At 49.7% G+C, this 14,900-nt stretch overlaps 5 protein-coding genes across 5 annotated transcripts; 3 read left to right on the forward strand and 2 right to left on the reverse strand.

The window, feature by feature from the left end:
• Positions 1 to 3,091: 3,091 nt before the first annotated feature.
• On the forward strand, positions 3,092 to 4,657 carry PG985_002750 (uncharacterized protein; the record flags this gene model as incomplete). The annotated part of the gene is made up of 5 exons (XM_066822519.1): positions 3,092 to 3,220; positions 3,273 to 3,732; positions 3,785 to 3,877; positions 3,930 to 4,498; positions 4,580 to 4,657. The coding sequence occupies 5 exons, from the start codon at positions 3,092 to 3,094 to the stop codon at positions 4,655 to 4,657; spliced, it is 1,329 nt and encodes a 442-aa protein (XP_066689951.1).
• A 787-nt stretch (positions 4,658 to 5,444) lies between these two features.
• Positions 5,445 to 7,144, forward strand: PG985_002751 (cytochrome P450; the record flags this gene model as incomplete). The annotated part of the gene is made up of 3 exons (XM_066822520.1): positions 5,445 to 5,471; positions 5,530 to 6,020; positions 6,076 to 7,144. The coding sequence occupies 3 exons, from the start codon at positions 5,445 to 5,447 to the stop codon at positions 7,142 to 7,144; spliced, it is 1,587 nt and encodes a 528-aa protein (XP_066689952.1).
• Positions 7,145 to 8,286: 1,142 nt separating this feature from the next.
• Positions 8,287 to 10,384, forward strand: PG985_002752 (uncharacterized protein; the record flags this gene model as incomplete). Its single annotated transcript, XM_066822521.1, has 13 exons — positions 8,287 to 8,434; positions 8,487 to 8,805; positions 8,864 to 8,884; positions 9,151 to 9,320; positions 9,370 to 9,422; positions 9,526 to 9,558; positions 9,621 to 9,641; positions 9,693 to 9,770; positions 9,823 to 9,843; positions 9,920 to 9,930; positions 9,983 to 10,175; positions 10,234 to 10,254; positions 10,307 to 10,384. The coding sequence occupies 13 exons, from the start codon at positions 8,287 to 8,289 to the stop codon at positions 10,382 to 10,384; spliced, it is 1,167 nt and encodes a 388-aa protein (XP_066689953.1).
• Positions 10,385 to 11,021: 637 nt separating this feature from the next.
• On the reverse strand, positions 11,022 to 11,979 carry PG985_002753 (uncharacterized protein; the record flags this gene model as incomplete). Its single annotated transcript, XM_066822522.1, has 3 exons — positions 11,022 to 11,062; positions 11,125 to 11,256; positions 11,322 to 11,979. 3 exons carry the CDS (start codon positions 11,977 to 11,979, stop codon positions 11,022 to 11,024), a joined length of 831 nt encoding a protein of 276 aa, XP_066689954.1.
• Positions 11,980 to 12,561: 582 nt separating this feature from the next.
• Positions 12,562 to 14,386, reverse strand: PG985_002754 (uncharacterized protein; the record flags this gene model as incomplete). The annotated part of the gene is made up of 4 exons (XM_066822523.1): positions 12,562 to 13,616; positions 13,691 to 13,786; positions 13,896 to 14,126; positions 14,242 to 14,386. The coding sequence occupies 4 exons, from the start codon at positions 14,384 to 14,386 to the stop codon at positions 12,562 to 12,564; spliced, it is 1,527 nt and encodes a 508-aa protein (XP_066689955.1).
• Positions 14,387 to 14,900: the final 514 nt, after the last annotated feature.

Genomic DNA, 14,900 nt, shown 5'->3' on the forward strand with positions numbered 1-14,900 from the left:
ATAATAATATAATTAAATTATAATTATTTTAAAATATGAGATTAAATCTAATAGAATAAATTTAATTATATTAAAATAATTATAATTATATTATTTTAAAGTTCTTATATAAATAAATATATCTTATTATTTTATATAAATATATATATAAATATAATTAATATTAATTAAATGTTTTTTTAAATTAAAATAGATTTAAATAATTATAATTATATTTAAATTAATAATAGATTTTATATAAGAAATAAAGTATTAAAAGTAATTAATACCTATTATTTATTTATATTTAAACCTTATACTTTTAACTTTATATTTATAAAGTTTTTATAATATTTATAATAAACTTTAAAAAAACCTTTAAACCCTTTATACCTTTATATTTATATACTTATTTATTAATTATAAAAACTTAAATATATAAATATCTTATATATTAATAGAAAGAATATATAACTTTAAAAGATTATATTTTAATATTATATATAATAAAAGGTTAAAGGTAGTCTTTAAAAAGAATATTTTATTATTTTATATTAATTATAATAGAAAGACTTTTTATTATATATTATTAAAAAGATTATTTTAAAGATTAATATAAGTTATTTATATAAATATAAATATATAACTCTTTAAATTTATAAAATTTATTTTAAATATAATTATATATATTAATACTTATATTAAGGATTTATTATATAAAATTTTATAAGATTAAATCTTTTTATAATTATAAATATTAAATTATAGCTAATATATTAAACGTGGCGTTAGCGAGGGAAGTTAATAAGGGGCTAATGTCGAAAAAGGGAAGAAAATAATAAGCTGGCATCGCTCAGGCGAGTGGCGATGGCGACGGGATACGTTACGAAAAGCGGATATTAGCGACGTAGGGAGGGAGAGCTGGAACTAGGGCGGGAGGGTCCTTAAATAACGAGTGGTTATTGGTGACATGGGGTAGGAGGAGGATATAGTCAACCTTAACGGGTAAAGGACTAGCAACGAATAAGTGCTAGCATTAACAAAGGAAAAGGGGAATTTAACACCTTATCGAGGATTATATAAAACTAAGCGTAAAATGTTTAATAACTAATTTAACTTTATTATAACTATATTTAAAAAGCCGTTATATTTAATAATATTAAAATTTTCTAAGTTATATCTATATATATAGTTTTCGTAATTCGATAAATACTAACTACTAGCTCCTAGAAAATGCGTAACTTTAATGTTAAATGGCATCCGCTATAATAATGGTATACGGAGTGCGATGGTGTTTCCGACAAACCAATTCGAATCGATCCCTTTCCGCCAAGCATGCAGTTGGTTGGCTCCATTGGGAGGTCAACTTGCGCTCTCGTATGATTAGGCAACGTGGAGGGAGACGGAACCCGGCGAAAGGGATTGTTGGGCTGGTTGGTGTGCCAGATCCCTGTCACCTAGTCCACTCCGGCGGGATTCCGATGGCGCGACCACTTATTTGGTCATCTTCGGGCAGTGCTTACCGCGTGGCTCTCGCGATCAAATCCAACGTCAGACCACGTGCCATACGGAGTTAAAATAGTTTGAGTTTGGCCGACCAACTTCTGCTCTTAGACCCATTTGGCTGAGGAGTACTTACTTAAAGCAGCTATCCCGGCAGAATATGTACAGTCAGAACATTATTCCTTCCCCAAACAACCTCATTGTCACATAAAATCCCGACGATCAGAGTTCCATCGACATGTTAACAGAAACAATTAACGAAATTGGGCAATACCCAAAGGGTACGTATCGCTGCTTGCAACCCCAGGTCAATCAACCGGTGCCAAGAGAAACTAATCCAATACTAGAGGAGATGCCAAGGGCCGTATCCGAAACTACAGAGGCTGAGGAGCGGCAAGATCCTCCAAGTTTACTTGCTGCATTCTTCCTTCGGCTACTGTTCCCACCATCATATTCCACGATCCTACAGCATAGGACTAATGGCGAGAAGCACCCTGCGACTGGCGCCTACTGATTCTCAAGTCTTGTGGAAAGTTAGACATGGGATACCAGATAGAAATCTTTCTTCTTGGCCCATTCGAAAAAAACACGAACTTTGCGACTCAAAAATATAGTCAGAATGGCATCTAAACGTTGCTCTTCTGAAGGGGGTCAGACAAATGCGAAGATTGGAGTGATTCAAAGTAGAACCGAAGTCGAGAGACGGAACTGGCCGTTCTAGGTTGCAGGGAGATCATAGAAGACAACCAGGAACATCGAGGAATACAGGTGAAGGACCGAAGGAAACGTTGAGGCCAACAGCAAATATATAAGAAACGTATTGTCTAGTAATTATACGGTCATGTAAATAATAGTATCATTGCATTAGCCTCATCGGGTACGTTTTCTGTGCAGTTAATCCAAGTAAATTCAGGCGCTGATATTCAGAACTATTTGGTTGGAAGCGGTTGGGCATGTTGTTTGATTTGCTGCTCTACATTAAAGCACCGTATAAACATACCGGCGGTAGGCAGTCCACACGACCCATCTCCGCTTTTCCAGTGCAACGGTCTGCACTGAACCAATTGATGGGCGAATCGATGAATGTCATAGTAGTTCAGTTAAGTCCCGGCACGCCGGAACCACACGTAGCGATGTTCAGACATTGGTCATCGAAGCGCCGGGCTTCTTTGACTGGGGCCCAATGCAACTTCTCGACTACGGGACGGCAAGTTTTGGGATGATCGACGCGGCACACGCGGCTTGAGGGGAGGCGCTTCCTTCCGGGCACTTGTTGATGATCGAGCATCACACCACTTTTCATTCAGAACGTCCCTGAAAAGCTCGCAACAGCCCAAAACCTCGGCATGTTGCGCCATTATCTGCATGGTGATGGCAGATGCTACGCACCGCAGCTTCAACAATCAACTTGAAGGGTTTTGATATCGGTGATTGGGTCTTTGCCGCCGTGATCTTTATGCATTAGCCAATGGCACCATGTGCGCGGTTGATGCTCTCCACATCGATCATCATGATTCGGAATATTAATTCGAAGGGTCACGCACCCGCGCAGAGCACCTCTCATTGACATGCTGCTCTAGCCAAACTGACTGTCCCTCGGCCTGACAACATGGACGCTAAGCAATCTTTGAACTGGACTCTTGTTAATGAAATGGCCTCTGCCCTTTCCCCAGAGCAGCGTGACCAAGCTGAATGGAGTATTCGAAATACCGGTAAGATTCGAATGGGCGACTTTCAGGTACGTCTCGCTTCCCCTTTTCACCTTTGTTGACTAATAAAGTATTTCGAAGATGGCGATCGGTTTTCTTTTCACACTTGCCTCTGTGGCTTTCTTTGGCCGTATCACCATCCGTGTCTGGTCTCGTCGACGAACTTACCTTGACGACGGACTCTTGATCCTGGGATATCTTTGCTTGGTTCTGGCGACAGCCATCTTTTACAAACGGGCTCGGATAATTTACCTCATATTTTCTTTGATGAGAGGCGACAAAGATGTGGTTTTGATCGCGTCCCAGGAGATTGACGACGTTTTTAATCAGACATACTGGTCGTTTTGTTATATGACATTCATCTGGACGACCATCTACACGGTGAAGCTATGCTACTTCGCATTTTTCCGAACACTTCTTTCGCGGATGCCGAGGCCCCTAATCAGGTACTATTGGGTCTGCGTTATTTTCACCATCACTGCCTGGCTATTTTGCATCTTACAGCAGCTAATCAGCTGCCCACACTTTGGAGCAAACACATGTGAGACCCGATCCCCCGCATGCTGAGAACTGCCGCTAATCAAGCTTTGTAGCTAAATGTTTTCCTATGCTGCCCATCTCCGGCGCTCTCTTGAGTTTTACATATTGGATTGGCCCGGTTCTGGATGCACTGACAGATGCTGCAAGTATGTACAAGAGCCGGATGTGTGTTATAAGCTGACCCCTGACTCTTCTCAGTCATATCCATCCCTATAACAGTCCTTCGCAAGTCTCAAATGGCGCTCCTCACGAAACTTGGGCTTGCAGTCTTCCTGTGTCTCTCATTATTTGTGTTGGCTTGCTCAATCATCCGCGCCGCCGGCATATTCTACCATGGCACCCTCGACACACCCTGGGGGGTATTTTGGTGCCATGCCGAGGCCTGCATTGCCGTACTCATGGCATCCATCACAGCATATCGAACTGTATTGATAGGTTCGGGCAGTTTCTTCAACAGGTTGCAGCGATTTGTGGACGAGGGACTGCACAGGCGAGCAAAGGGGCCCGGGCAGCCTTCGAGTAACCAGGACCATTCGATGACTGCCCGACACCGTCTTGCTTACATACTGCTATCCAAGATCCCGAGTGCAACATTGACGGGCCTATCCTCGTTATTGGCCGAGGCCACACGCGCCCAGGAGACAAACAGATATCTGTCGGCAGCAGAAGCAACACTATCCTTCGAAGAGACGGATTACCATTCCCATCTGAACAGCAATCGCTCTACGTGCTACACTGATCCGGCCAGGAGTGAACCTGAGAACTCGGTAAGTTCTCAATAAGGTATTTACCCGCACTTTCACACTTGCACCGAGCGGCTACTGTTAGAGATGCTAAGACATCGCTAGACGCTTGATGAGCCCCTGGCTTCGCCGGCTGGTGCGCAGAAGTGTCCGCGGGACAGGGGGGCTCCCTTGGTCGAATAGCTGCTTTCGAAAGACCACTTACGTGTTGAGGTAGTATTATCCCAACGTGGAAGGCCCGGGATAAGGCAATCAACAAGCACTAATCCGGGTGTAGTTGGTGGCCCTTGCTGGCGACAACTGGTAGAAGTTGTGGATAGCCAAGACATGTGCCAGGATAAGATTGGACTGGTGGCTTTGCTGTGCATGGAGGGTCTTACGACTTGTTCTAGGTCACCCTTTCACCCTATTAAAACTTGGGGGATAGATGGAAGACGCCCGTGGTTACTTGGGGATTGCCATAGTCAAGCGAGGCGCTGTGTCGCATTGCCAGTCTGGTGGAAACCCCGCCGTTCACGTTGTTGGCCATGATCTGAGCGGTCGAAAGAACAGACCGTCTTAATTATTTCACTTACACCGTTTATTCAGAAGACGTTTTGTTTTTCAGGAGACTTGACCGGTTTGTTCTCGCAGGGGCTTGACCCCTGGCGTGATGGGTAGTAATTCTTGCCGCCCTTGCATCATGAGCGACTGCAGATCGCTTAGGTGGGCAGGGGTAAGCCTCTTGCAACCAACAGCATGGTAAGGTCCACATTTACCCAATACAACAAGAAAATTCCCCCCGGCAGGATCATTTTGAAACTTTCTCAAGTTTATCAACTTCTTCCTTTCCCAAAACCTCCCTTATCCTCTGCCATCGCCGTCTGATACTGTGAAAATGGCGTGGCTGACGATTTTATCCACGATAGGGGTCCTGCTGAGTACGGGCCTGGGATATGTACTCATAGTTGCATACAGGCACCGCCGCAGAATGAATGAGCTTCGCAAACAAGGCGTGGTGAGTGCACGACAATCGGCATCTTCAACTGCATATCTTTTGCTAACATGGTCCGAAGCCCATGCCTGAGGGCTGGAACTGGATCACAGGCCACCTCACTGTACTTCAGAAGTACGTCAGCCGGCTACCTCCCGACTGTTCTGTGCAGTTTGCGATGCGAGACCTCTGCCAAGAGTATGCCGATACCGAGCTTTTCCTCATGGACTTCTGGCCGGTCTATCCGGCGTTATTCACAGTCTTCGGTCCGGAACCCGTTAACCAAATCTGCAATAAATACAATCTCCCAAAAACAGATGTTGCTATTAGGTTCATGCATCCTATCACCGGCGGTCCTAATCTTCAGGGCATGAACGGCGATGAATGGAAGTACTGGAGGTCGCTGTTCAATCCTGGCTTCAGTACTGGGGCCATGCTAAATAGCGTCCCCTATGTGGTCGATTCCGTGCTGGTCTTCCGCCAGAAGCTCATTGAAAAGATCGGAAAAGGGATGTTCCCACTCGATCAGTTCACGAGTAAACTGACCGAAGAAATCATCCTGAAACTTACGCTGTAAGTTCCATCGAAATACATTTGCGCGATCTCCTGCTCATTTCTATGATTCAAGGGACGACGATTCCAACTCCCAACGAGTTTCAAGCCCATTGGCGACTGCACTTGGGCGTATCTTGGCCTGGCACTCCTTTTGGGACCCACGGGTCCTGATGAACCCGCTCCGACCGCTGGTTCAGAAATACAATGGCTATCTCATGAATTCCTACATTCGCAAGGAGCTGGAGAAGAGATTCCAGGAGATCAAGAATGAGAGTCCCTCAAGTGGTATCAAAAACAGCTCCAAGCCCATCAAGTCTGTTGCTAGGTTGGCAATCGAAGCGTACCTGGACGAGAAGAAGAGCATGGGCGTACCGAACACCCTTGACGAGACGTTTGCGGCATATACCTCCTACCAGATCAGACTATTCCTTTTTGGTGGCACCGACTCCACTGCCGCTACAATGGTGTACTTATACCATATGCTCGCAAAACATCCCGACTGGCTTGCGAAGCTAAAGAAAGAACACGACGAGGTATTTGGCATGACCTCCGGTGATGCCTCTCGGATCTTGAAGGAGAACCCAGTCCTCCTGAACAGCTGCAGGAACACTCAAGCGTTCATCAAGGAAACGCTGCGTCTCTATGCGCCCGCTGGGACCATGCGCGCTGGGCGTCCCGGGGCGACAATCACGGACCTGAAGGGCAACGAGCAGCCCATCGAATACGCTGGCGCGAACATCCTTCACCAAGCGCTGCATACCAACCCGCGCATCTGGCCGAGAGCCCGGGAGTTCCTGCCTGAGCGGTTTCTTGTCGGGCCCGAACATGAGTTGTACCCAGACCCATCGGCGTTCCGGCCATTTGAACAGGGTCCAAGAAATTGCATTGGCCAGACTTTGGTATGGAATGAGCTCAGGACGGCGCTGGTCCTCACTTGTCGGGACCTCAAGATTACAGATGCATACGATGAGTTCGATGCCAAGAGCATGGAGGCGATGGGCATGTTTGCGAGACTGAAGAGACGGTTGTTTGGCGAGCCAATCCGGACACTTTACGGCGATCGAGCGTACCAGACGGACACTGGCGGCTTACACCCCGTCAATGGATACCCATGTTACGTTGAGTGGGCGACGAGGGTATGAAAAAGAGCACAGGAGACGAAATGGGCTAGCGATCTACGTAGTTAGGCTTCATTTTGTTGCATCAATCAATTCCTGCAGATGTACATAGATTGTACATCATTACTGGCCCGGGGTTGGGAATCCTAGCTGTTTCTTCAACTCGACAATCTTGGCCCTTCCACCCCGCAATCGTTTCCATATTACTATCTAGGAGGTAGGTAGGTGCTTAAGTTTCTTGGCCGACCTGTGAAAAATGCCAGACGGCGGAGGCTTGGTATGTAAAATCCTTAATCAAAAACGTTTTCTGCGCCGTCAAAGAGCCGACCGCCTCAATCCCAGAATCTAGAGGGAGGTATGTATCTTAGCCTCCCATTTCAGAGGCTATCGGTGTTCAAAACTTTTCCATCGAAATAATTCGAATTTCCATCCAGGAAACTACGCGATGTGCGCAAGGAAGATTTGCAACAAGCAGGTCTTGACCCAGTGCATTGACACGAAAGCGAAGGTATGGTACATAGTGCTTTCCGCCAACGACTGGCAAGAGACGCAATGCGTCAGGTTGTGTGGGCTTATCAAGGGCACTTGGCACAAGTAATCTACGAGCGTGACACATTGCCTCGGTCCTGAAGTAATTTCAGGCACCTTGCTGGCCCGTCGACCAACGTTTGACACTTTTCCGTTGGATTCTTGTTGAATTCTCAGGCCACCATTGCTTTAATTGCGGGGCTTCTTAGCTCCAGTCGACGTCCAAGGCGCTTGAAAAAGACGCCTGATATCAACCACTTCCACAGGATGTAGGAAGGCGCGTACCTGCATGCGTCGTAATCCAGGCAGAGATCTAGCCGCCGCCCAAGAACTTGCATTAATAATCTGTTTGTTGGATGGTTCCCGCCAGTATCCACCCGTCAGTTGAGATGTCTTGTACCAAATTCTACCTTTAGTTTAGGGCTGGTGCTACTTTGGCTGCAAGAAGTAGATTGTCAGGTGTTCGATCCCGGAAACACGCTCAAGGCTTACAATCTTCAAGTTTCCTCCCAAACTGCCCTCTTGATGGCAACGAATCAAGGCCATCGCTTCATCATCGCCGGCCAGTACCAAGAAGTTGGTTAAACAACTCAAATTCTTTCTCGCTCATCTCAACTATCCTCATCTGTGGTTTTGTCATGTTGGCTCTAAGCTGCCGCACCAACCACAACACCGGTCTGAAGCCCACGCTACTTGCACAGAGGACCCAGCAAGCGTGGCCAGCACAGAGGATGCCACACTGGCAAATCGCATTGAATATCACCAGACTTGGGAACATGCTTTTCGGTGACATGTTTCCTTTGCCAACTATGGCACACTGTCTTCTCTTTGCTGACAGGGTCTATGATTGCAGCATATTGCCGCGATCCACGTCGTCCAGTTCGATCAGGTGGTCCACCACTTGTGCTTTCGAAGGACAGTGATCTGGAACCACAGCAGGCGCGAACGAGCGAGCGAGCGAGCGAACTCAACAAATGCCACGAACACACGACAAGATCCAAACAAGGAAACATATCTTCTTGGGGGACTCGATTCTCTACCCAGATGTGCAAACACTGGGACGAAGATACCAAACTCACTGCTGGCTTGCTGGCGCCTCCTGGCCGTGAACTCGGTAGTCTGATCCTTCGTCGACTCACGTCACGTTGGCACTGGACGTACAGGTTGTAGAGTGTTGGTGAAATCCTGCGTTCAGATGTGCAAACACTGTTCCAGGTGCTCAATCCCTACTTCACGGTGGGCTCCATCAGGCCGTTCGCGGTAGTCGGGTTCTCTTCGGAGACCCGGCGTCTGGTGGTATGAGCTATGGCAGATCGTCACTCTAGTTGCGCAAGCACTGGTGACAACGAACTCTTTCGGGCTTCACGGTCGGTGCACTGTAGGGCCGTTTTCGGTAGTCTTGTTCTCCTTGGAGACTGGGCGTCCTGGTGTTTGAGTTTAGGTAATGCGACATGGTATTGGTGTGCTTCGGCGCAGCTACCTGCTGGACTAACCCTCCGCAGGAGTCCATTGATTGGCCCCACTACGGTGGTATCGTCTCCCTTGACCAACTCACGTTATCCTGGGTGGCGAGGCCAGGGTGATGAAGTCGGACTCCCCACCTCCACGTGGGATCACCTGGGAACACTGCACAGGCATCTGAGCGCAAGCTTGACTGCTGTGTATGAGCCAAGTAAGCCACTCGATGGCTTAGCTACCTTTGACCACTGTCAAGGTAGTAGGGAGACGCACAATAGAACTGGCAAAGAAGCAAATCACCTGCCATGCATTTCGTGTAAGTCCAGGACCTTCGTCGGCTGCGCTAACACATCTCACCTGCTCAAGTCTCCCAGCATCATGACACAGGCAATCTGCGTCCCTTGCTGATTGTCAAATAGACCCTGGAGGCCGAGAGGGAGAAGAAGCTCGACGTAAGTACCCGTGTTGATCGTGTGTAATTGAAGCAATACGTCGATACTAACATGCTCATCAGGACGACATCGCTGCGGCCAGAGTAAGTACAACTGCTTCGGACAAAGGTACTAGGGCTGACACAATACTATAGAAGCGCAAGCAGGAGGAGCAGGAGAGGCGCCAAAAGTGGTACGATTGGAAGATGAACAACGTGCGCGCCGAGGCGACGGTAAGCTCTCCTTAGGCATATATGGCCTCTACCTCGACTGATATTTTACCAGAAAGCCAAGTCGCAGATGGAGGTTAGCACACGATGTATCCTGGGCTGTGTTTGGGTATTGGGACATACTAACTTCTTCTGTTAACAGAAGCACAAAGCCCTCTACGAGGTAATCAGAACATTGCTGTCCCATGATAACCCTCTGCTAATGGTGCTGACAGGCACACATCAACTGCCTGGCATGAGACAGTAGCGGCAAAAGCGCGAGCAGGACGTGCTCCTTATGGGCTAGGATCCTCCGGATCCAATGGCGATGCGTCGTTCCTGACTTGGCAGGTCCGTCAGTGGAGAGTTGAGGGCGGCGGCCAGTCCGGCGGCCAATCTGGCAGCCGCGGTGGCGGCCGCGTCTTGTGGGTATGTTTCCGCCCTATGACCTTGAGAACGATATGAATTGCCGACCCTATGAGTACAGTTGAACCGCCAACAGTCGCTCGTAAGCCCTCTTTGTGCTCTTTACCACTGCAATATAGTAACCGCTTGAACAGGCTCTGGACCGATTGGCCGCCGCCGAGGGCGCCAAGAAGGTAACTCACATATTCTTTGTTTGGAGTCCAGCCTACTGATGGCGGTATCTTGGACTAGGAGAACACGAACAAGGAGCCACCAGTAAGCCACCATACTTTATCCGAGATGCGATAGAGCTGACAGTTGTTCACAGGCCGAGACCGTGGAGGTACGGATTCCAGCTGTCGCCCCGGAGAGTCGGAGTATAGCTAATATATTGTTGGTAGTGGTATGAATGGAAGATGAGCAATGGGCTAGAGGGAAGCAACATGGCCGGTGCACTTGTTTGAGTAGAAATTATCGCATGCTTCGTGGTATGCAATGACTATGACTCCAGATACTTCAATCAATCAGTTCAAAACTTGAATTTCACCAACTGCTCTATCTGGCATGAACCAAGTGACGCCAATCGGCTCTATCCAAATCTCCCCGGACCTCCATTCCGATATGGTGAATTCAATCGGTCTTTATTTGGCCGAGGCACTGCCCGTGTCCCGTATGCAGTGGTGACATTACTGTTGCAGCTATCCCATGGACGACTATCCCACTACTAATTTGTTATTCCATATCTTCCACACGATTATTCCACATCTACTACAAAGTTGTCATCTAATACCTGCGTACCTTTCAATAGCAGTGTGATATTTATTTTGCAAGCGAAAGCACAAGGTAATCGCGTACATTCTCCCAGTGCAACTAGGGCAGGGTATATCCACCATCAATGACCATGTTTGCTCCTGATCTTTCGTGTTAGCGCACTAAATACGAGGGATGGGGAAACTTGAATACAATCACCCACCTGTCATGTAGCTTGAGGCTTCACTGGCCAGAAAGACGTATGCCCCCTTCAGCTCGGCGGCATTGCACATCCTCTTTCCAGGGATCATGTCGAACCACTTCTTTCTCCTTTCTTCGGGGTGGGCTGAGATCACTGTTGATGAGGAGTTAGCGGCAGCCTCCCGGACCTCCGTCACTATTGCGAGGAACTGAACTTACTGTCGGTGGCGATGAAGCCGGGCGAGATGCAGTTGACCCGCGCAAAGTCGACCCACTCGACGGCCAGCGACTTGGCCAGATGCGTGACGGCCGCCTTGCTGGCGTTGTAAGCCGCCTGCTGCTGCGGCACGTTGACGAGGATGCCCGAGACGGACGAGGTGAAGACGATGGACGCCCGGCCGTCCCCGCCGTTTTTGAACTGCTGCTCGAAGATGCGGGCCGCCGCCTGCGCCGTCCAGAAGGCGCCGTGGAAGTTGACGTCGAGCATCTCGCGCCACTCGCGCTCGCCGTACTCGAGCGCGGGGATGTGGGCCGCGATGCCGGCGTTGGCGACGCAGATGTCGAGCTGGCTGCCGCCGAGCTCGCGGGCGACCTTCTCGACGACGGCCCGGACGTCGTCGGGCGACTTGACGTCGCACTTGTAGGCCTTTACGAGGCCCCCACCGCTGCTACTCGCGAGGGAGGCGGCGATCTGGTCGGCCTCGGCGGGGTCGGTGCTCGTGTACGTGATGGCGACTTTGGCGCCGGCTTCGACGAGACCACGGGCGGCTTCCAGGCCGATGCCGCGGCAGCCGCCGGTGACGATGGCGGTCTTGCCGGTGAGGTCGAAGTGCGAGAGCACGGGGGCGGTGGCTTTGGAGTGTTCGGGTAGGACCATGATGGCGGGTGCAGGATATGACGAGATGGCGAGCAGGGATTCACCGTCGGATACTGGTCAACACCCAGCGTCGAGTGTCTTGGCCGGGCTTTAATAGACACGAACAGAGATACACTTGATTTGGACATGGTGGGACCGTAACGGTGCCATTCCCCAAATGGGAGCAGCAGGTAAACGATTTGCCTCGAGACACGGTCCTGTGTCGTCATTCGTCGGGATGCGCCCCGCTGGTGGAGTTGCGGACCACTGTCGCCCTGGTCGACCCCAAGCCCACCCCGGAAAATGGTGGAGGGGTAGTATTTCTGGGGATGCCAAGGTTTGACAGCATGGATACCTTGCAGGAAAACAGGTGTAATCCATCCGATGGGTCCTCTTACGCAGATAGTGTGCGTGATGATACTTGATTTGCATGTTTCGGTCAGATTGCAGGTGTCAGTTGGCCGTGATGTTTGACATGAAGGATCGGATGCGTTTTACTCGGCCTTTATTGGTTTGGGTACGATATTCGGGATTGTCCAGTTTAGAATGAAAGGTAGTCATTAAGTGATGTTGAATGTGCTAATCCGCCATGCGTTGAGGGCTCTACACATGTTCCTGGTGCTCAATATCAGACAACATCTTCTTGTCATCGCCATGGCTCCTTTCCCTCGCCACGCCACCGGTCGCCTGAGGTCCATCAAAGATGACCCCAATCTCTTCCAGACTGTGGCCCTTGGTCTCGGGAAACAAAAACCAGGTCAGGGGCAGAAACACGGCCAACAATACAACGAACACAATGTAGTACCTCCAGCCGAGCTGGTCGAGCCCGATGGGGTTGACAAACGCCATGAGGGTCAGGGAGCCGTAGATAGCAAAGAGCTCCACGGCAAGCCCCTTGGCTCGGAGGTTGTAGGGCAGGATCTCGGTCGGGTACCCGAACAGCAACGGCGTGTACGAGATGTCGTAGTGGAAGTAGAACGTAAACAGACAGACCACCACCACGATGCCCGCGGGCTTCGACCCCTCGGAGTCCACCAAGGCCGAGCACGCCGTCAACACGACGTAGCTCAGCAGCATGCCGATACCGGACCACAGGAAAAGGGTGCGCCGCCCCAGTCGGTCCACGAGGAAGGCAGCCGACAGCGCGGCGCCGAAGTTGAAGATTTGCAGGAGGCCGTTGATGAGCGTCTGCCTGAACGTGTCGCGGATGCCGATGGTGTCGAGCACCAGCGCGAGGTAGTACGACACCACGGCGATGCCGTTCCACTGCGCCATGAATCCCACCAGGAAGGCGATGAGGGTGCGTCGCCGGTTGCCCGGGGTCGAGACCAGGGCGCCCCAGCCCGTGGTGCTGGCTTCTTTTTCCAGCTGGATTGCCTGCACGATCTCGTTCATTTCGTATTGCACCAGCCGTGATGGTTCTTGTTCACTGGCGGGGGTGGAATCGATTGTCTCCCCGGAGTGGTACTTGTTTAGCAGCGCCATGGCCTCGGTGGTGCGGTCCTGCGCTACGAGCCATCGCGGGGATTCGGGCACCCACCACCAAAATGCAAGCTGGATCAACGGAAAGCCCGCTTGCAGGAGGGAGGGGATCCGCCATGACCATTCTGTCTCGTAGTTTTGGCATCCGAAGGTCGTCCATGATGCTAAAATGGCTCCTGTGAGAGTAAGGAGGTCAGTAAAGGTGAATGAGTCACATCTTCTTCGGCATGTGCCATCGTTATGTACTTACCCAGGTAGTACATGGTCCAAAACGCACATGTGTATTTGCCGCGGTGGGTTGGGTAGGCCAACTCCGCAATCAGCATCGGGCTCGGGTGTACCGCAACTACATGGGGATTAAGGTCAGTGACTTGTTTTCTTTCTTTTCACGTCTCTCGGCCTTCTTTATGGTGGCCGAGTGAGTACTGGTTGGAACTGGGCAAGAAGAAACCTACACATTCCACCAAAACCCACTACTAGACGCGATACCACGAACATGGGCAGATTGACAGAAGCAGTCTGGATGATGGTGGCAACGATGACCAGCAGGATGCCGGTCAAAAGCACGGCGCGGCGGCCATATGTGTCGGCCAGCCAACCGATCATGGGAAGGGCCAAGACGGAGCCGATGGACTGGGCGGCATTGACGAGACCGAGCGTGACACCGGCCGGCTGACCGAAATATGCTCACCATTGGTGTAAAGATTGGAGTCCGTTCATGAGAGAGCCTACAGCGTTGGGCGGTGTGATCAGCAAATCAGTACTCCCGAGTTTTCGGTATTGGAAGCGACGGTCTCTTACCATCGTAACCAGAAACCGAGGAGGATAGAAGAGGAATCAGAAGCATGAGGTTCAGCTTCAAGAGGTGGGCTTGTCGATACCACGGCTTGCTTGTCTGCGGCAGCACCTCGGCGAGGGCCACGCCCACGATTTGTGAGTCCTTCATGGTCTGGTTAGCATGAAATAACAGTATCAGGAGGTTTGAAATATTCCACCGGTGGAAGTTTAATCACTTCATCCCTAGTGGTGAAAAGGGAACAGAAAGCTAACACATATGAATGTTCGTCAAATCAACCAATTATATAGAGATACCAAAAGCTTATACGCAACGTCTACAACACGCGTACGTCGTGTGGCTCTCCATCCCCCATCACGTCAGCATCAGCAGAAACCGACCGCACCATTCCCGTCAAAACAAAAGAAAACCCCATGGGGAACTCTCAATGTTGCATCATGCACTCCGCAAACAGCATTCTCCCCACTCATCACCGCTGGGGTGGAGATGGTGTCCAGGGTGTAAGACGGGGAAGACAGGCCATGGTGCCATGTGGGGAGGGCGGACGACAGTCGCCCTCAAACCAAACGGCAGGAGCTCACCAGGGCTCATGCTCGATGACATAATGACTTGGGATAGATTGCATTTAGTGGGTCGATTCTGGAACGACTGGGCAATGGCGCCA

Source organism: Apiospora marii, assembly GCF_038362585.1.
Source record: "Apiospora marii strain CBS 49790 chromosome Unknown utg000002l_segment0_segment0, whole genome shotgun sequence".
In the NCBI taxonomy this organism is placed as follows: Eukaryota; Fungi; Ascomycota; class Sordariomycetes; order Amphisphaeriales; family Apiosporaceae; genus Apiospora; species Apiospora marii.